Source organism: Crinia signifera, chromosome 3 (assembly GCF_055691185.1).
Source record: "Crinia signifera chromosome 3, ASM5569118v1, whole genome shotgun sequence".
In the NCBI taxonomy this organism is placed as follows: domain Eukaryota; kingdom Metazoa; phylum Chordata; class Amphibia; order Anura; family Myobatrachidae; genus Crinia; species Crinia signifera.
The window spans coordinates 291,759,486-291,780,355 of NC_139219.1; the positions used below are offsets into that span (position 1 = coordinate 291,759,486).

Below are 20,870 nucleotides of genomic sequence, written 5' to 3' on the forward strand. Positions count from 1 at the left end.
GCAATGCACAAGGTGACATGACAAGTACTGGAGCAGAATTTCCAGGGATAATGTTGGCCGGGGACAGTGAATATTTTCGCATTGCTCAGCGTTTTCCCACCTTGGTCATCAAGGAACACTAACAGTCCCCAACAGATGGTTACATCAAAATAACTGAAGTACTAATTGTTGCCTGTTTTGTATGGACATCCTCTAAGACTTGGACTGCGATTGTGCCTTGAGGACTGCACTTTATTTCATCACTGCAATTTATATGTGAGATTGGACACACCTCTTCCAAATGTATATGGTGCTCTTTGTGAGTTGAGCATATACAGATATGGGATTTATTATACTTGAGTCAACGCACCGGAACCCCTCCCACTCCAGCGGGGAAATCCTATTCTTGATGCCGATTGCTGTGGAGGCACCTGACCCCATAACGTGTAACAGAGCAGCATCCTCTCCACACACATAAAATAAAAACAAATCTGAACACAATCCTGGATCAGGACATGGTTGGGAAGCGTAGACATGGCTTCAGTTGAGTGTTTATCCCAAGTGGCTCGTCATCCTTCACGCTGTGTGCTCCATAAAGTCTCACCTCTAACCTACAAATGACCATTCACCACAAGCGGGACACATGTCAGAATGTTGCTGTGTTTTGTGCTGAGCGGAAGGGAACAGAGAGAGAGTGACATGCCTATATCCTGTCTGTATAGCAAAGGTGTTTAACTTACAGTATCTGAAATAAAATACACTGAATATATATATTGGTGGTAAATACATGAAATACATACTGCAGTGTATCATTTACAGTTAGTAGCAAGGGAGCAGGTTTGTACCCAGGCATGATGCAAAGGGTGAAATTGCATATTCCATACACGGTCTGCTCTTACATGTGACACACACATTCTGTGCCATTAGTATGAGGACATCACTACAACAGTACCTAGCACAATGTACAGGGGTTACACACAAATACTGTATGGAGACACAAAGGAAAGAGATGTTGTTGTCTTAATAAGGTATAGGACGCCGTTGACATGCAAGACCGCCTGAATGCTCCTTGGATTGGATAAATACAAGTCCGGTTTGGGCAATTTAAAAAGCTCAGACCTATCCATACACATTAACAGATCTCATCCGCATACCTCCCAAATGTGCCAATTACAGCAAGACAGTCCCACTAATTCAGTTACTCAGTGTGGGCAGGGAAACCAGGGACTGCCTAGCTGCTATGGGAACACAATGAGGAAAAGGGGGTCATGGTGATTGTCCATGCCCCCTCCACCCAAGGCTCTGCCCCATGTTTTGGGAGTGAGAGCACCTCCGGCCTAGGAGGTCCTGCTTACAGGAGGATGAAGAAGTTCTGAGTTATGCATCTGTACGTACGTCTGACCTGTTATTGCGGGCGTGAAATGACCACACCCGAATACGGATAGTGATTATCTTCAGACCTGTCTATATCAAGCTTGGTGTATTTATAATGGATGCAGTGTACGTGGTGCACAAGGGCCCTAGAGTACCTGGGGGACCCACGCTGCACCCATTTTCAAACACTTACCCTCAGTCTGGCGGCAGGAGCGCTCTAGTGCTCAGACCCTACTACACACTTGGCAATAGAGAGGAGTGGGCTCAGCCAGAGGAGGCTGCACATGGTCCGGCACCTGCCCTGGAGGATGTTTGGACACACACACACACACACACTGCACTGCACTAGTTATCCTCTGCTGTCACACACAACCAGAGGAACCGACCATTGGCTGTGAAGTCTCTAGTGAGTGTACCCTGCCACAGTTAGTGCTACTCAGAGCTAAAAAAAAAAGGCTTGTTGCATGTTGTCATCTTCATACTAAAAATTGGCAGCCTAACCTGTGCACAGTAGCTACAACACAGTAAAGCCAATAAAATTTTTAGTACCCATATATTACTTTTGCAAATGCCTATATATGCTATAATGGGGGGGGGGGGGGGGGGGGGGGGTTTGAATTGTAATATTGAACTTTTGGAAACCTGCACCTGGTCTAAGATTAAGCACCCAGCTTATTTTGAGGGCCATACAAGTCGCAATGTAACGCCGACTGCCGGATCTCTACAATCTGTGTATCTTATTTCTAGAGGCCCATGTTTTACACTATATTGTAATGTCTTGTTTTGTCTAGGAAGTCACTAGTGTATGATTATATGTGCTAGAAAAACCAATCCTTCTCTTTATACAAATATACAAATTTAGAACGTGCCGACGTCAATCTATTGAGCTACAGTGGATGTGGAACCGCAAAGTTTTTGCAGGATTCCCTTCGTAGTTTCAGAGACTACTGTACACTTCTTTATAGGACCTAATGCAACGTTAATATATTTTTATCATTCTTTTTTACACACTGATCGTTGCTCGAAATCGAGCAAAAAAAAAAAAAGTTTACTGTTTCCCAATAAATTGACTGTACCCTGAAAGTATTAGAAATAGTTAATTATACCAACTGATTTTTGGGTAGTAGTAAATTGGTAAAGGGTCCACCCTCCTCACCAGTGCTTTTTCTATGGGAACATAAAATGATGATTTTGGCGGGTTATTCCTCAATAACTTAACTACTTATCAAAATGCTGAGACCTCATTGCACATCATTATCATATAATTGCGGAGTAGTTGCTCTCAAAACAAATTGCTTAGCCTGTTACATGTATAGGTAGATACGCAACCATAAAATCCCCAGGAGAATATAAAGCAAATGCAGCCACTTAAATTGACCTATTAAAACCCAGCTTAGTAGGAAGAATAATCCAGCTGCACCACTTTAGGAATCTGCAACATTGGCCAGCGGAAGTGTATAATGAAGGGTTCTGGATCAAGGAGGCCGCTTCCAAAAGAACAACTGATACTTTACTGATTTATTAAAATACAAATAACGCTCTGCCTAATGGCCTATACAGCAAGTCCTGGATACTTACACGGCTGTCCCACAAGTGATGTAAAAATCAGTTACGCCTGTGATTCCTGTTTTTTACTTTTTTGAGTATGATCGTCTCACGATGGTGTGTACCCGACGTAAGAAGTAGTCTCTTAGCAAATGGTGAGGACAGAGTCTGAGACCGTGTTAGCCCCCAGCGCTGAGTGCAATGGGGGATCAATGCGGCAGCAGCAGAGTGAATTTCCTTCTACAAAGGACAGGGAGCCCTGAAAGTGCCATTGCTGCTCTTCCATCTCCCACAGTGGTAATGTGATAAATACCGCTCAATCAATCATATAATAATCCAATATAGTCTGCTAATTTATACCAATGGCACTATAACCGATTCAGGGGACCACAACATCTTATGAAAGAACTAGGACTTGATTTATCTACATAAAAACGGAGACCAGAAGATATTTAATTGGGAGATCTCTGGGCATTTGATAGTAATATTATTTATGATCCACCTCTCTTACAGATATATGTAATAATATACTGTACATATATAATAATTTATATAGAGGAGACATTGCTCATTTTTATTCTATTTATTGGAAAACAACCGGTTGTCTCAAAATTGAGTTTATTTTAATATACAGTATTTGTAAATATCCACACCACCCTTGTTATATCTAATTAGCACAGAATTCTTTTGCGAGTTTGTTCAGTTCCCTCTTATAGGCGCTTTTCTTGTCTTTTTATAAAGTCACCCCCGTTTTTGTTTAAGGGGATAAAACAGACAGATACATAAGCTCAGACGAATACACAGTGCAGTAAATTCAGAATTACAGTGTGCGGTTAGCATATTTTATGTAGAGAACAGAGAAGCCTTTCTCATACCAGCTTATGATGTATGGAGTGTATAGGTGAAGAGTTTGAAGAAGGGATGTGGTAAGCGAGAATGAAAATGAGTTTAAAGGGCATCCTTAAGCCTAGTAGACTGCATGTAAGTCTAATGGAGCAAGGGAAAGCATTCCAGAGGTGTCCTGGGTTCCAGAGTGGATTGTTCCTTGATTTAGTACTAGTAAACATGTCACATGTTTGGCCTATATAAGACTATATCTCGCTGATTTATATTTTGGTTGTAAGTTAAGGGGGCTGGTCTGCCTGGCCCATTGTCATTGTCAAGGAGGAGAGTAACTGCGGCCAGCGGCAGCAGCAAGGAGGATAGACTACAGAGTGGCGGGAGCTAGGAAAGCAAAATGAGGAGCAGATTGCAGTAATCAGAGAGCGAAATTACGAAGGCGTGAATGAGAGTTATAGTAGCTTTCAGGGTTTGATTCTAGGAATATTGTGGTGATGAAAATAGCAGGATTATGAAAGAGACCGTACATGGGGCTGTATTCGACTGACAGTGGTCAACTGAGATGGTGGGAGTGGAGTGGGCCTTGGCTAGGTGATAGATAAGCTCTGTTTTTTACATTTTGAGTATCAGGAAGCATTGTGGCATCCAGGATGTCCGGCTGATAGACCACATGTGACTAGTGAGAGAGGTCCAGGGAAGACAGGTAATTGTAGGTATCATTGGCATAGAAGTGTTAGTGACGTCCAGTTGAACTGAAATGCCGGCCAAGGGAAGACGTGTACGGGTATGGATTGTATGGCCGACCCAAAGATGGTCGACAGCCATTAGGTCGACACCAGAAGATCGACAGAAGTCTAGATCGACATGGCACAAGGTCGTCAGGTCGTAGGTCAACATAAGCATTAGGTTGACAGTCAAAAGGTCGACATAGGGTTTTTCACTGTTTTTTTTTTACCCGAATGTCGACACAGTTGACATGGACACAGATTTAAGTGCACCACGTCCCCTCACATGGCTCGCTGCACTCTCCATGCTTCAGGCACGGTGCCTCTCTGTGTACGGCACACTATTTTATTCTCCCACCACACCCCAGTGGATGGTAGGGCATGAAATACCACCTGTCGGCACATGTCGGATCAAAAAAACAGTTAAAATCCCATGTCGACCTTTTGACTGTCGACCTAGACCATGTCGACCTTCCAGTATGTCGATCTAGTGGTGTCGAGCTAATGACGGTCGACCAACCGACCTTACCCACGTGTAGACGGTCAACATGAAGGATGTGGGTATAAGTACAAATAATTGATCAAAGGAAGTAAAGAAGGAAGCAAACCAGAAGATGGCTGAGCTGTTTAGACCCAATGGAGTGGGGGGTTTGGAAGATGGAGATATACTTCAGCGCTATCCTTAGCATACAAATAATAGGAAACAACATTATGTTTTTCCTAGATGGATATAGTGATCACAGGGATCCTTGGGTCCTTCCTGTAGTATGCAATTAAACGCTTACTGACCTTAAATAAGGTATCTTTCTGTTTCAGGGAACCGCCCCTTTTCTGCATAACTTCTCCCCTTACTGCGATGTCCTCAATTGCTGTATATAACACCTTTATACTAGATACTGACCTTATTTAAAGGTTCTATGTTAAATAAGGTCAGTATCTAGTATAAAGGGGTTGTGGAACTACAGATCCCAGCAGACCCTGTCAGACTACCACAGGGACATATAGTTCCACAGGCACTAGAGAGGCACAGGTTGCCCAATACTTATTAGATTGTCTCTTTTATCTGTATAATGAAATGTGCTGGAATCCAGAACTGTACATAAATCACAGCAGACATGTCCGTGCATTTAAATTTTTTGTTTGTTTTATCTATGAAGTCACTTGCTCAGGTATTACAGGTTTATGATTATACGTAGAAAATTCACTTCCTGTCATTGGACAATATTAGGTGTTATTTTCTGGTTGTGGGGGGGGTGGGGGGGGGGGGGGAGGAGTCCAAAGTGATGTTGCCTGACAGAGTAATTCAATTGTTGCTCTAATCTGGTGGCCATTCCTCCAAAAAGCGTCGGCTAAACATGACTAAAGTCTGCCCACATTGCAAAACCTGCCTTTGGGCGTCCAGATGGGTCACTTTCCGCACGTTCCTGCCCACCACCTTGGGAGGCTGTGCGCAGAGATGTTGGCTTCTGCAACACTCGCACCTGAACAGAGCAGTGATTGAATTGCCCCCTTATGTTCCAACATGCTACATGCAAACAGTCTAGAACAGGGCTATGAAACTATGGGGCGTAATCTGTCTGGGCTCTGCCTACAATGACTGTGTGGTGCACATCTTCCTGCAGACTGTATTTTATGTGTATCCATATTTTGATATTGATATAAATGTAATCTCCTGGTGTAATATTTATTTCTCCAATGCTTCCCCTCTTGCAGGTTCAAAACAAACAAGAGAAGAAGCCGGGGACGCCGCCACCTGCCCCTGTCAGTGCTCCTGTAATTCCTCGCCCAGCCTCCCCACCGCCCACCACTAAAGTCACAGTAGCCCCTTCCCTGTCCATAAACATTCCACGGTTTTACTTCCCCAAAGGACTGCCTAACCCTAATTCCAACAATGATGACACTCTATCCGTGATAGAAGCAGCGTTCTCCAGTATAGAGGATGAGAAGGCTGATATCTATGAGATGGGGAAGATCGCCAAGGTAACGGCTCCCACAGAACTTACACGTGTATGACATTGTACTTAGGTGACACAGGATGGGCGTCCTCTGCACATTTTATATAGGTTATTCCATTTATTTCATTACAGTATGTACAGTTGTGGGGGGGTGTCAGCGTTGTCCACTGTATGTACTAAGCCTTGAAGACAGAGAAAGTTTACACAAACCCGCTCCATGTCATTTCTCAAACACAGCCTGTAACAGGGCAGATAGGAGTGGATTGGCTAATACTAGGGGAAATGTACTAACTCTTTGAGTGGCAAAATCTCTGAGAGATGTGCAAAATATCCGCTAAAAATGCCAGCATCGCTTTCACCTTCCACTTTATCACTTTACCAGGCTTAATACATCTTCCCCGCTGTCTCTCTCTCTCTCTCTCTCTCTCTCTCTTCCCCCCCCCCCCCCCATCCCCCAGAACAGGAGTATGTACACTGTGGCACATGATCCTAACAGCAAAGCTATGGCAGGGCATGCTGCAGTGTGTAGTTCCACAGACCCTGGAGTGCCACAGGTTGTAACCTCTGCCCTAGAGTGTAAACTCCTACTGGTGGGGCCCTCTCCTTGTATACCCTCTGTAATTATGGAATGTTTTGACACTCCAGCTGTAGTTGAACTACACATCCCAGCATGCCCTGCATCAGTTTTAGCATGGGCAAATAGTAAAACTGATGCAGGGCATGCTGGGATGTGTAGTTCAACAACAGCTGGAGTGTCAAGGTTAGCCATCACTGTACAAGTCTGTACATAGGCACCTTGTATGTTGTACCCCTATGTATGGAGTTACAGAATCTTTGTGACCACATATACATGAAGAGAAGATGATGATAACACAGTATACACAAGACTTACCAGCTCCTCTCTGTGTGATTTCTGTAGGTGTGCGGCTGTCCGCTGTACTGGAAGGCTGCACTGTTCAATGGAGCGGGAGGAGAGAGGACCGGGTTTGTGTCAGTGCATTCATTTGTAGCCGTGTGGAGAAAGTGAGTACTGAGAACACACATATATAACCTATAGACTGTGACTCGCATGATGTTTGTATTGTTAGCATTAGGTGATCATGTGCCCTGCAGTAAGATGGAATGGTCATTGTTTCAGTATAATAGTGGAACATGTCTTAGGAAATCTATGTGTAGTGTGTTTCTGAAAGGCAGCGGCAGCTATTGCTGGTAGGGCTCGGCTAGTCCTGTTTCCTGGATCACCGGTTTCTTTTATGTATCCTGTCAGGCGCTGCGGAACCAATATAAATAAATTCTGATCATTATACGAATTGTCTTGTAGATGCGCTCTGCACAGCCCAATGCTGCAATGTCAGGGTCTCTCTGTAACGTAGGTCATGGATTTTACCAGACATTTATAGAAAATAGAGCAGTAATGTAACAGTATGGCATATATAACTGATGGGAATTACTTAAATGGGAGTTCTATTCCACATGGGATGTTGCTACGGGCAACCAATCAGATAGTATCTCTTGTCTTCTTGAATGTGATAAATAATTAACACGTAGATTCTGATTGGTTGCCCATAGCAACATTCCCATCTGAAATAGAACTCCCATCTTAGTAAATTTTGGCCCTGGTCTCTCTTAGTGCTGTCACATTACCCATGTATGTCACTTGTACACAGATTCTCCTGCTACTGGGGGTGTGGTATAGGGTTCTGACAGTCGGGATCCTGATGGTCATTCGCTCGACGTCAGGATCCCGACTGCCCGGACTAAGACAGCATGGTGAGCGCAACAAAGCCCCTAGCGGGCACGGTGGCTTGCTATGCTCACCACCTATTTTATTCTCCCTCTATGGGGGTCGTGGACCCCCATGAGGGAAAATAGCGGATGGCCGTCTGGCACCTGTCTGTCTGCGTTTTGACAGTCGGGATCCTGACGTCGGGTAAATGACTGTCTGGACCGCGTCTGGTACCCAACGTCCACGTCTGTTATTCGTGACAATCACTATGCAGGGGAGAAAGCTGGAAGCACTTGATGTGTAAATCTATGACTCTAATAGCAATAGGAATGAATGGGGTGCCGGACGGGGTCCCGACAGTCATTAACCCGATGTTGGGATCCCGACTGTTAAAACACCGACGGCCGGGTTCCCGACGGGCGTCGGCTATTTTCCCTCATGGGGGTCCACGAGCGCAGCGAGCCCGCAAGGGGCTTTGTTGCGCTGGCCACGCTGTCTGACACCGGCCAGTCGGGATAATGACTGTCGGTGAAACCTACCACACCCAATGAATGTGTCTGTTTATTTTCATGTAGAGCTGCATATGGTGTCGGTGTAATGGGTACAATATTTTACCCCTTCTGCAGGTTGCTACAGAACTGCCACGACGATACTTCCAAATTCATTTACCTTTTAGCAAAGCCAGGTTGCAGTTACTTAGAGCAAGAAGACTTTATCCCCCTTCTCCAGGTAAGGATCCTGCGTCTGATCCTAGATCTGGAGCCTGGTGCGTTCTAGATCACATCAGACACCATCTGCTACTGAGAGCAGGGATACTGGTCCAGACCCAGGTGTCCGTTTTCCAGAAATGATTAGGGTGAATACTACCTTACATCACCCAATCCAATTTAATTATCTGTGTTATATTAGGACATAGTGGACACACATCCTGGATTAACCTTTCTGAAGGAAGCGCCTGAATTTCACTCCCGGTACATCACTACGGTGCGTGCATGTATTATGTTATGTATGCAAAATAACGGACTGTAAATTAGGGCCTCATTAGTGATATAATCATATATAATGTGCACCTTTCCTTGTTTACCCCTGCAGGTTATTCAGAGAATATTCTACACTGTGAACAGGTCATGGTCTGGCAGGATCACTCCCACCGAGCTGCGCAGAAGTAATTTCCTGCAGGTAGGAGTCTAATATATATCATATTTATCAGTATTCACCTTATATTTAGGGTTTAATTACAGAGTACCTTTTCCCAGAGTACCTTTTCCCATAAATATTTAAAAAAAAAAATTCATAAGATATCTTGTATGTTATCATTAGATATTAGATGTTATCAAAGGTAGCTTAATATCACACTAAAAATAAATAATAAACATATATATTGGTATACTAGACTGTAATAAAGGATTTTTCATAGTATTACTATTTACATATGATTTCAGTCTATAGGGGGTATTCAATCTGTGGTAATATTTCTTGCCGTTAATGACCACATAGAAGAGCGCCAGACCCCACTTTTTTAAACTGGGATATGTTTTGTTGGAAATGCCGTGGATTGGCGAATTCACGGCCGTTTCCGACAATTTGGGGACTTTCCGACACTCTAGAGTCGGTACATTGAATACAGATTGTCGATGTACTGTCGGATTCGGGATTCAGACTGTCGGAATCCTATGTGGGTATTTATTGAAGAGATGCATCATTGACCTGACAAAGAGATGGCACCAGGATGCGCTATGGGAAGAAGGCAGTGGGATTCTCTGGGCAGTGTTTTTTTTTTTCTTCTAATTTTGTATTGACCGTGCCGGTGCTATTTCAATCAGATGTTAAGTGACGCTTCTACACGAGATCCAAGAAATATTAATATAACGAAATATTCAGACAGGGCGGCTATCTCTATAAATTCTATAACCAGCCCTAGGGTTAGGCAGCTAAAGAGGATCGCCACTATAAATGGAAACCAGTAGAGTGTGGTGTCTCTCGCCTTTATAGAAACTAGCACAGGCTGGTGCAACATAAAGGCCTGGAGACCAAATAAATGGGAGCTTAGGAGGTGTTGTACAGTTAGGCTGATGGCTCTACAACAGCTGCTGATTGCAAAGCCGAGAATGGGCTTCTGTGAAATTGAGTTACTGTATGCAGCCAGCAGGGGTCAGTAACAGTAGAATATTGTGACCTAATATTACTGCAATGCTAAGTAATGTGGCAGTGGGACTTTGTCGCTCTATTATACATTTATTTTCCAGACACTGGCTCTGCTGGAGGAGGAAGATGATATTAACCAGGTGACAGATTACTTTTCTTATGAACACTTCTACGTCATCTACTGCAAGTTCTGGGAACTGGACAGTGACCATGACCTGTACATTGACCAGAAAGACCTGGCTAGATATAATGACCACGGTGAGCAGAATTATACAGAGCTTACTGAGGACACAGCCCTTCCAATAACATATTCTATGTTCTGTATGAAGGCAGCTCTACCCTAGTAACGTTGTACAATCTGTCTGGAGGCAGCACTACCCTAGTTACACTATACAATCGGTATGGAGGCAGCCCTACCCTAGTAACACTGTACAATCCGTATGGAGGCAGTCCTACCCTAGTAACGTTGTACAATCCGTCTGGAGGCAGCCCTACCCTAGTAACACGGTACAATCAGTATGGAGGCAGCACTACCCTAGTTACACTGTACAATCCGTATGGAGGCATCTCTACCCTAGTAACACTGTACAATCAGTATGGAGGCAGCCCTAACCTAGTAACGCTGTACAATCCGTATGGAGGCAGCCCTACCCTAGTAACACTGTACAATCAGTATGGAGGCAGCCCTACCCTAGTAACGCTGTACAATCAGTATAGAGGCAGCACTACCCTAGTAACGCTGTACAATCAGTATAGAGGCAGCACTACCCTAGTAACGCTGTACAATCAGTATGGAGGCAGTCCTACCCTAGTAACGCTGTACAATCCGTATGGAGGCAGCTCTACCCTAGTAACGCTGTACAATCCGTATGGAGGCAGCTCTACCCTAGTAACATTGTACAATCCGTCTGGAGGCAGCACTACCCTAGTTACACTATACAATCGGTATGGAGGCAGCCCTACCCTAGTTACACTATACAATCGGTATGAAGGCAGCCCTACCCTAGTAACACTGTACAATCAGTATGGAGGCATCTCTACCCTAGTAACACTGTACAATCAGTATGGAGGCAGCCCTAACCTAGTAACGCTGTACAATCCGTATGGAGGCAGCCCTACCCTAGTAACACTGTACAAAGAGTATGGAGGGAGCCCTACCCCAGTAACACTGTACAATCCGTATGGAGGCAGCTCTACCCTAGTAACGCTGTGCAATCATTATGGAGGCAGCCCTACCCTAGCAACGCTGTACAATCAGTATGGAGGCAGCCCTACCCTAGTAATGCTTTACAATCCGTATGGTACTATAAGCACGATCACGGACATGGGTACCAGTGTATATATGCACCTGTGCTGCCACATTAGCCATAATGGACCATTTGAAGGTAATTGCTGATATAGTTTAAGCACAGTGCTGAGCCATATCTGGTTCCATCTGGTAACATTGTCACTTTGTAGTATTGGTACTGAGATTATAATTGGTGATTTTTGTTTAATTCATTTCAGCCTCTTCACACAGAATAATTGAGCGGATATTTTCTGGAGCAGTTACACGGTATGATATGAGCGCTGGCCGCTGGCTTCTGTGTAATTTGTGATGTGTGACACATGGTTCTACTCATTGTACAACTCAAATGTTTGCATTCAGTGGTAATTGTGCTGCATGGTGTGGACCAATTATTATTGTTCAGAATGGTCTTCACAAGTGGCGCTGTGTGCTGAGTGATCTGGTTCTCCGGTGACTAGATTTACCCTGCATGCATGATCTACATCATGGGGCCACGCATCGCTATCGCTATGGCCCCTACACACTGAGCAATGTAGGGTAATTTTCTAAGCGATCTAGTCAAATGAAGGCAGATCGCTTAAAAAATGACACAATCGCCCCGTGTGTAGGCCCCATTAGGCTCCGTGTCCCTGTAATGTGCAAACTGCTTCATCGTAAATCTAGTAGTCACTAATTTTAGTCTATAAAACTGCTGTGCACGTGGCTCCATGAGGCTTAAGGCCCCCATACACTATGCAATTTGGGCACGATTTCACCCAATTCTAATTAATCGGGCCGTGAAATCGGCCCAAATCGCACAGGTAGACACCCCGTCCGATCTGATGCACGGTCCCGTGAGCATCGGATTGGAGTGGTGAGGTTGGACGGGCTGCACATAAGATTTGCTAAATCTTATGTGCTGCCCGGAGCTTTGCGGGGGACGGCAGTGGGTGGAGCGGGGGGGGGGGGGGGGTGCAGGAAGCCAGACAGGGGATGAAGCCTTGCGGGGGACGGCAGCCGTCAGCGGGTGTGTGTGTGGGGGGGGGGGGGGTTGGGTGGCGCTGAGAGAGGCTTCCTATTAATTTTGCTCCCACCGCTGCCCGGCAGCATCTTCTACGCGGCTCACTGTGCTGCCGCCACTGCACCCGCTGACGGCTGCCATCACCCGCAAGGCTTCATCCCCTGCCTAGCTCCCTGCGCTGCACCTGCTGATGGCAGCGGCTTCATCCCCTGCCTGGCTCCCTGCACCTCACCCCCCTGCAGAGTGACTGTTATTAAGTGACTGATAACTGAGAACAATAGCTTATATTAAACTGTAGCACATCAAGGTGCCATCTTTATTTCTCAAGCCCATGTTGTTAATTTAGACATTGGCGTCCTGAAAGAAGAACTGCTGGCACCCGTGTGTTCCCCATTCTTCAGTGCGCTTCGCAAATCTAAATGAATGCTGGGCTTGCTAGTGCTTTGCTATAGAGCAGTGATAGCACATTAGCCTGTAAATTGGTCTTCGTTGGAAATACTGTGAAGGTGCCCAGTTGTTACCAAATCCTGCATGTTATCCTGATGCTCGTTCAAAAACATCACAAACTAAGGTGGAGATTTATCTTTTTCCCTGCAGCGCTGCTCTGCCATTGATGACTTAACGTGTATTGTGTCTGTTAACAGAGGGAATGCCGTCCAGAGGGAAGGGAGGATGAGCTATGCTGAGTTTGTGTGGTTCCTGATATCCGAAGAAGACAAGAAAAACCCCACCAGGTAATGTGATGGCACTCTAGTTTTTAGGGGTTGTGTAATTTTTCAAATATCTCGTTTAGATGGACTGAATTTGTGTAGTGTGTGAGTGCCATCTTGTGGCAGAACGTGAGAACTCATTTTTTCATCAAACTATATGGTTTATGTACTTGGTAGGATTAGGGTTCGCTAAAGGGGGAGGACTAGGCCGTGGGTTTATGTTTAGGCTGTGGGAGGAGACGATTAGGATTAAAATATGCACCCTCTTCTTTGCTACTTCACTGAAGTGGGAAACGTGAAGATACTTTTTCATGTATAATAATGGGTGCAGAAAACCCAACATCACATCATGCTATCCAGTATATAAACTTTTTTTTTCCCTTTGGCGATCTGCATTTGTGCCATAATTAATCCAGAATAGAATTCACTTATTAACTCTCAAATACATATTTGTAAATGCCTGGCAGTAATTTCCCATTGGAAGCCCTACTGCTAATCTCAGCTGAACATGGAGCCCAGTGGGAGGTGTTTACCTAACTGTACTGCCATAGATTTTAATACATGCACAGGATCACAGAATCCTACACATTTACAGACTCCCAACCAGCCAAGGGTAGAAACTGCAGCTGCTTATAATACACAAATATGAAACCCTGCACTCCCAAATAAGAATCTCATCTCAACTGAACTGTCCTGGGGATAGACAACCTATTGCGTGTGTGGTCTGTTCACAAATACATTCCGGGGATGATTCTGGTTGTTTTGCTGTGTAAGAATAAAGCAGCCAGTATTTACCCTGCACAGATACAAAATATCTAACCAAAATCTAACTCTCTGCACATGTTACATCAGCTCCACCTGCAGTGCATATGGTTTTGTCCATTAGCCCCTTCAGTGGTGTTTTTTTTTTTTTTAATGAAGCGTTCCCCACTGGGCAAGTTTTTTTGTGGGGAGCGCTCCCTAAAAAAAAAAAAACACCACTGTCTCCCCGGGTTCGGGCAGCGCTGCTGGACCGTCAATCAGCGGCTGCCCGGCCCTGTGCCCCGGCTCTACATGCTGCGGCCCGGCTTGTCTCATAAGCCAGCGCCGCAGGATGTAATTTATCAGCCTGGGGGGGGGAGGGGGGCGAGCCAGGGGCGCGGTGGAGGGGAGGGAGCCGGGCAGCGCTGAAGCTGCCTGAGTTCAGCGATGAACTCTGCAGCACTGCCCGGCGCTAATCACTGGCAATCCTGAGAATTTTCCGGGCTTGCCAGCCTGGGCATTAAAGCATAGCTTGGAAAATTCTCTGGATTACCAGTGAAGGGGTTAAAGAAGGATTTTGCGTTTTCAAACCATCCAGAATCCCCCCTACATGCATTTAATGTAGACTATGAAGCTTGTTATAATGATTTATGTTTAGTTAGGAACTTTAGTTTGTGGGCGTACAGCTAAGAGTGAATGGTGTCTGTCATCACTGTACAAACATTGCTCCTTGTGGCCGCTCCTAGCATTGAGTACTGGTTCCGCTGCATGGACGTGGATGGAGACGGAGTATTATCCATGTATGAGCTGGAATACTTCTACGAAGAGCAGTGTGAGAAGATGGAGACTATGGGCATCGAGCCGTTACCCTTCCAGGACCTGCTATGTCAGCTATTAGACCTGGTGAAGCCAGAAGTGGAAGGTATGGACGACTACTGGCTTATTTATATAAACACCACCTTAAATATTGTACTAGTAGTAAGGAGCACACAGGGAGATAGTAGGGTTCCCCCTGGTGGTCACACTGCTATCCTGATCCCTAATCTGACCATGGTGACTAAATGCTGTGCTCAGACACCCAATGCTTGACCCAAATCTTCCACTATGAAGGTTCAACAATGTGTATTAATTTCTGTTTTACCATGCAGATCATTCCTCTCTGCTATAATCAGCTGTATACATGGTACCATGCAGATCATTCCTCTCTGCTATAATCCGCTGTATACATGGTACCATGCAGATCATTCCTCTCTGCTATAATCCGCTGTATACATGGTACCATGCAGATCATTCCTCTCTGCTATAATCCGCTGTATACATGGTACCATGCAGATCATTCCTCTCTGCTATAATCTGCTGTATACATGGTACCATGCAGACCATTCCTCTCTGCTATAATCAGCTGTATACATGGTACCATGCAGATCATTCCTCTCTGCTATAATCCGCTGTATACATGGTACCATGCAGATCATTCCTCTCTGCTATAATCCGCTGTATACATGGTACCATGCAGATCATTCCTCTCTGCTATAATCTGCTGTATACATGGTACCATGCAGACCATTCCTCTCTGCTATAATCCGCTGTATACATGGTACCATGCAGATCATTCTTCTCTGCTATAATCCGCTGTATACATGGTACCATGCAGATCATTCCTCTCTGCTATAATCCGCTGTATACATGGTACCATGCAGATCATTCCTCTCTGCTATAATCTGCTGTATACATGGTACCATGCAGACCATTCCTCTCTGCTATAATCTGCTGTATACATGGTACCATGCAGACCATTCCTCTCTGCTATAATCCGCTGTATACATGGTACCATGAAGATCATTCCTCTCTGCTATAATCCGCTGTATACATGGTACCATGCAGATCATTCCTCTCTGCTATAATCCGCTGTATACATGGTACCATGCAGATCATTCCTCTCTGCTATAATCTGCTGTATACATGGTACCATGCAGACCATTCCTCTCTGCTATAATGAGTGTTACTGGTCTAAAGTGCATCATGTGCTTCTACCAGCTGATGCTATAAATCCCAGAATCCTTCTTACATACACAGAGCGCTCAGAGGAAGCGCAGCCAGAAGGAAAGGCTCATACTGTGTGACTGACCATTGTGCCTTCCCCTCAGGTCGGATAACACTCAGGGACCTGAAACAATGCCGAATGGCTCATATATTTTATGACACCTGCTTTAACCTTGAGAAGTACCTGGACCATGAGCAGAGAGATCCCTTTGCAGTGCAGAAGGTACTTGGCAGCCCATATCGTTTGTTGTTTTGTATTGAACTGTGAGACTGTGGCGGTGGTATCACCACTTCGCTTCTCTTGTAGCTTAATAACCAGAGAATGTATTTAGGTACGAGCAGTACCCTCCCCAGTGAGACCCTTCACGGTCTCATTCATGGAGAAGTAAGCTGCCTCTTGTAACAAAGAGAGATTAGAATACTCTGGACTGACGTTCTGGAGCATTACTCCGGTGAAAGAAAACTATTCGTAGCAGTCATGTGATCAGTAATACTGTGGCCCTGTGACAGCAACCTAACTAATAAAAGGGATGGAGACCTTAGACTATGAGGTAGGGATGGCCATCGATGATTTGAAATCATTGATGGTTTATGGCGGATGTTGAATACTTTTGCCATCGATGTGGGAGAACCAGATGGTTTCCCTATATCGATGGCAAAGAAGAACCAATGTTTCTTTTTTTTTTTTCGCCAGTGTGTTGGGGCATGGAGCATAGCTCCACCCCCAACACACGGAAGCCCCTTCCCCACATTCTGATTTGCCTACTGGCCATTCAAAGATAAAGGATAACCATCGATAGCTAAAACTATTGATGGTTATCCATCACATAGTTTATGACTATCGATGGCTGGTTGCAGAATTGCCATCGATGGCAACCATCGATGTCAACTGCACCGATGGCCATCCCTACTATGAAGAAAGACTAGCCATATTGGGAATGTTCACTCTAGAAAAGAGACGCCAGATATATAAGGGCAGTTACACCGATCTGTCAGGCGGCCTATATACTTTGACATGAGTTACTAGGACACGAGGGCATGCACTTAGACAGGGGGAGATAAGGGTTAGAACATTTAGAAGGAAGGGCAGTAAAATTATGGAACTCTTCCATGTGAGGTGGTGTCGGCAGCTACAATAACGCCATTTAAATCAAGGCTAGACAATCATTTATTAGATAAAAACATCCAGAGATATAATAGGTAATAAAAGGTTGAACTCTTTTCAACCTAAACTACCATGTAACAGCGTTTCCCCGATCTCTCTGCAGGACGTTGACAGTGAAACGCCAGAACCATCAGACTGGGACAGATATGCAGCTGAGGAATATGAGATCCTGGTTGCTGAGGAATCCGCCACAGAACACTTACAAGAGGGGTGAGTCCCTGGCACTGGCGCGTCTCTAGGATCATTCTGTGTCCACTTGTGTTCTCATCTAGCTCCATCTAGCAAAGTAGTTTATCATAAGACCTCCGGGCAGATATACAATGCTACAACAGGGAGACCTCTTGTTACCGTTACAGCAAAGGTAAACTAATCCGCTAAACAGATATTCTGTTTTTGCTGCCGTCTCCAGGTCTTTTGAAGATGACTACGAAGGCGATGAAATCATCTTTGCTCCGGAAATCAATAATAAGATGGATAAATTGGTTATCTCAGACCTCACGGCATGAGGGTGACCGCACATCCTCCGCTGGACAATCAATACTGACCAGTATTTATGGACTGAGCCCTGGTCACAAGGAGACTTTTCAGGGGAAATAATATATAAATATATTTTTTATGATTATTTTGTGAAAGAGAATTGGGTTCTTTTGTAAAGAGTTCACAGCTTACGTTCTGTTTTTAGTTACTGCGTTGTGTGTGGGGAGTGCACCAATTAGCCGGCCAACGAACAAAAAGCCATTTATGTGCAATATGTCTTAAACTGTGCATTAGAGAACGAGAAGTGTCCCACCAGTAGTTATACATACCTTATATCTGTGCACTGCCATGGGGTCTTATCTGCCAAAAAATACTTTAGTTGTAGACGGAACCATACTTCATCTCAAGAAATTGAGTATCCTCAAAATATAAATTATATACCTTTTTTTTTTTTTTTGGAGAAGGGGGGGGGGGGTAAATTTTAAATATTTATATTTATTATTCAAAAGTTTAATTACTCCTTATTAAGCATAAAATTCACAATTATTTTTACATTCTGTATATATGTACAAAACCTAAATCTATCATGTAAAAGCGAAATCACAGAAATTGAATTCGCCAAGGCTGTCTGAGCAGAGCATTCTGGGACTGGTTGCTTAGTGCTGGATTGCCATTGGCTGTGTTTCCTTATCAACCCTTCAGGTGATACAACCATATTAATGTGGCTTTTTATAAAATAGTGGGAGGGGGAGTTATTCATGCATTTTAAAGACTGGCTTCGACATATATGTTGCTTCCGTCAGTTGTACAATACCTGCTTTATAATTTTATGTTTACTCTGTGCAGTCGTAATGATGCATCCTAAAGGACTACGAATGACACAGAAGGGGCGGGAAATTCTAGACAGACTTTAGCACTGACCGCTGATCTCTGGTAAAGTCTGCTGCAGCAGCGTCCGGTGCTGAGGAATCAGTGACGGATGCCCTGTCCCATGTGCTGGTATCACGGAGTCCTGCAAAGATGATCTGATTATCAGCTCTCACTCTTCTCACGTTTCTGTTTTCACACCTTTAATAAACTAAAATAGGTCAAATAAAGACAGGGCAGGTGAGGAAGCGAACAGAGCTTTCTGTAATGTTAACTCTACATTTAAACAATTTGCAGCATATTGTAATTTGCTGTGAGATATATAGGCAAAGTGCAACCCATAGAACGTGTTCCAGATGCATTACTACATAAGGCGTAGTCATTGCCCACTCTCCCAGCGCACTGTCCCTTGTGTTACTGAGAACTACTGGTAGCTGCACATGCAGAACACCAGAGCCCATTTCCTTTCCCCATGTACTTGGATAAGTTCAGCAGCTGCCCGGTTTACAATCACTTTAAGCAGCCAGAAGACTTTTCATGTGCCTATAAAACAGGCATGTCCAAACTATGGCCCTCCAGCTACAAGTCCCATCATGCCTTGCCACAGTTTTGAGAATGCTAAAACTATTGCAAGGCATGCTGGGATGTGTAGTTTCACCACAGCTGGCGCGTCACAGTTTGGACATGCCTGATTTAAAAGGTTTGTTGTCTTTCAGATAACCTGACTTCTTATAACTAGAACAACACCTCAGTGAAGCTCACAGTGTTGCAATGCAGTAGCCACTGGCTTACAGTATTAAACTGAACATGCATCTCTTCTGAGTTGGGATCGTTTGGTCTATAGCAAGTTGGTCGACAGGTCAATAGGTCAACAGGGTCTAGGTCAACAGTCAAAAGGTCGGCATGGGGTTTTTCAAATTTTTTTACCCGAATGTCGATACAGTCGACATGGACACAGTTTCCAGTGCACCGCATCCCCTTGCATAGCTTGCAATGCTTTTGGCACGGTGCCTAGCTGCGCTTGGTACACTATTTTATTCTCCCACCAAGCCCTGGTGGATGGTAGGGCATGGCATACCGCATGTCGGCTAAAAAAAAAAATGGAAAAACCCTGTCAACCTTTTGACTGTCGACCTAATGCTTGTCGACCTAGACCCATGTCGACCTAATGGTGTCGACCCAATGCTTGTCAACCACTTTTCTATAGAGCCAATGACCATATCCCTCTCTTCTATGCATATAATCCGGAAGTACAACTTACTGCGCGCCAAGTCAAGCGGTCTGAGTATATTTATCCAATGTGAATGGCCGCAGTCATATAGTGTGTACACACGGTCCGATTTCCTTTCCGATGTTGACGATATAGTCAACATCGGATCGGCATCGGATGCAGATCGCAAGGGTTTTAACCCTTGCGATCCCGATCCGCGTTCACGTATCGGAAGCCAGAAAGTCTTGGCTGCCTTGTCTATATAGTGCAGATCTGCACTATATAGTCAAGATAGGATGCAAATCGGATATGCCTTAAGATCCTATCTGATCGGATCGTGGATAGGATCTTAAGACACATCTGACCGTGTGTACACACCATTAGGCTACTGCTCAGTGCAACGATGCAATTGAGAATATTGCTTTTACAGTTTCCAATTTCAGGCCAAACGCCTTAGATATTGCAGCGGGCACTGTAGTGTCTAATAACGCTCAGCCGATCAGTAATTACCCTGTGCCATCTGAAGAATACTGCCTCCTCGGGTATCGGGCACTTATAGGGCATCTTATGATTTGTATATTGCCAGCTCTCGCTAAGTGTCTGCCTTATCTGCTATTTCCCGTGTTTTCAACGATTTCTGACTGTTTGCCTCTTTTCACGGTTTCCTAGCATGTGCCTTCACTCTTTGTGGTCAGGTCTATGAATTCAGAGTTATACTTTTGTAAGTATTGTATATATATATATTAAAAAAAAAAGTGAGTGAATGTGATTGTGCTGTGTAATCCTATTGTTACATCGTCTGTCAGAGAGGGCAAGATTACTGCAGTTACACGATAAAGGTGTAGTGCTATGCAAGATCAATACAGACAGGTTATTGGATAGGTAGCATCATGTGATACCCTCTAATGTAAATAAAAGATGGGTGGAGCCTATTTCCTCAAATTAAAAACGACCGATATGGAGGTGGGAGAGGTATTTTACATGAACATTTAAAAAAAGTGTTCCTACAGCTTTTGTGTCAACGGTTTTGTAATGCTGTGATTTTCCCAGGAGAGTTTCATCAGTTCAGATTGCAGTGGT

General features: G+C 44.4%; 1 protein-coding gene across 5 annotated transcripts in view; it reads left to right on the forward strand.

Moving 5' to 3' along the window:
- PPP2R3A (protein phosphatase 2 regulatory subunit B''alpha) overlaps positions 1–20,554 on the forward strand; it is a 194,274-nt gene extending 173,720 nt beyond the window's left edge. For all 5 annotated transcript variants that reach the window (XM_083178444.1, XM_083178443.1, XM_083178442.1 and 2 more), the window contains 12 exons: positions 6,177–6,443; positions 7,338–7,441; positions 8,771–8,873; positions 9,054–9,128; positions 9,237–9,323; positions 10,391–10,547; positions 11,796–11,844; positions 13,222–13,311; positions 14,775–14,950; positions 16,176–16,294; positions 17,340–17,446; positions 17,646–20,554. In XM_083178444.1, coding sequence (XP_083034570.1) covers positions 6,177–6,443; positions 7,338–7,441; positions 8,771–8,873; positions 9,054–9,128; positions 9,237–9,323; positions 10,391–10,547; positions 11,796–11,844; positions 13,222–13,311; positions 14,775–14,950; positions 16,176–16,294; positions 17,340–17,446; positions 17,646–17,742 — 1,431 coding nt within the window. In that variant the 3' untranslated portion in view covers positions 17,743–20,554. The remainder of the gene's footprint in view (positions 1–6,176; positions 6,444–7,337; positions 7,442–8,770; positions 8,874–9,053; positions 9,129–9,236; positions 9,324–10,390; positions 10,548–11,795; positions 11,845–13,221; positions 13,312–14,774; positions 14,951–16,175; positions 16,295–17,339; positions 17,447–17,645) is intronic.
- The last annotated feature ends 316 nt before the right edge of the window (positions 20,555–20,870 follow it).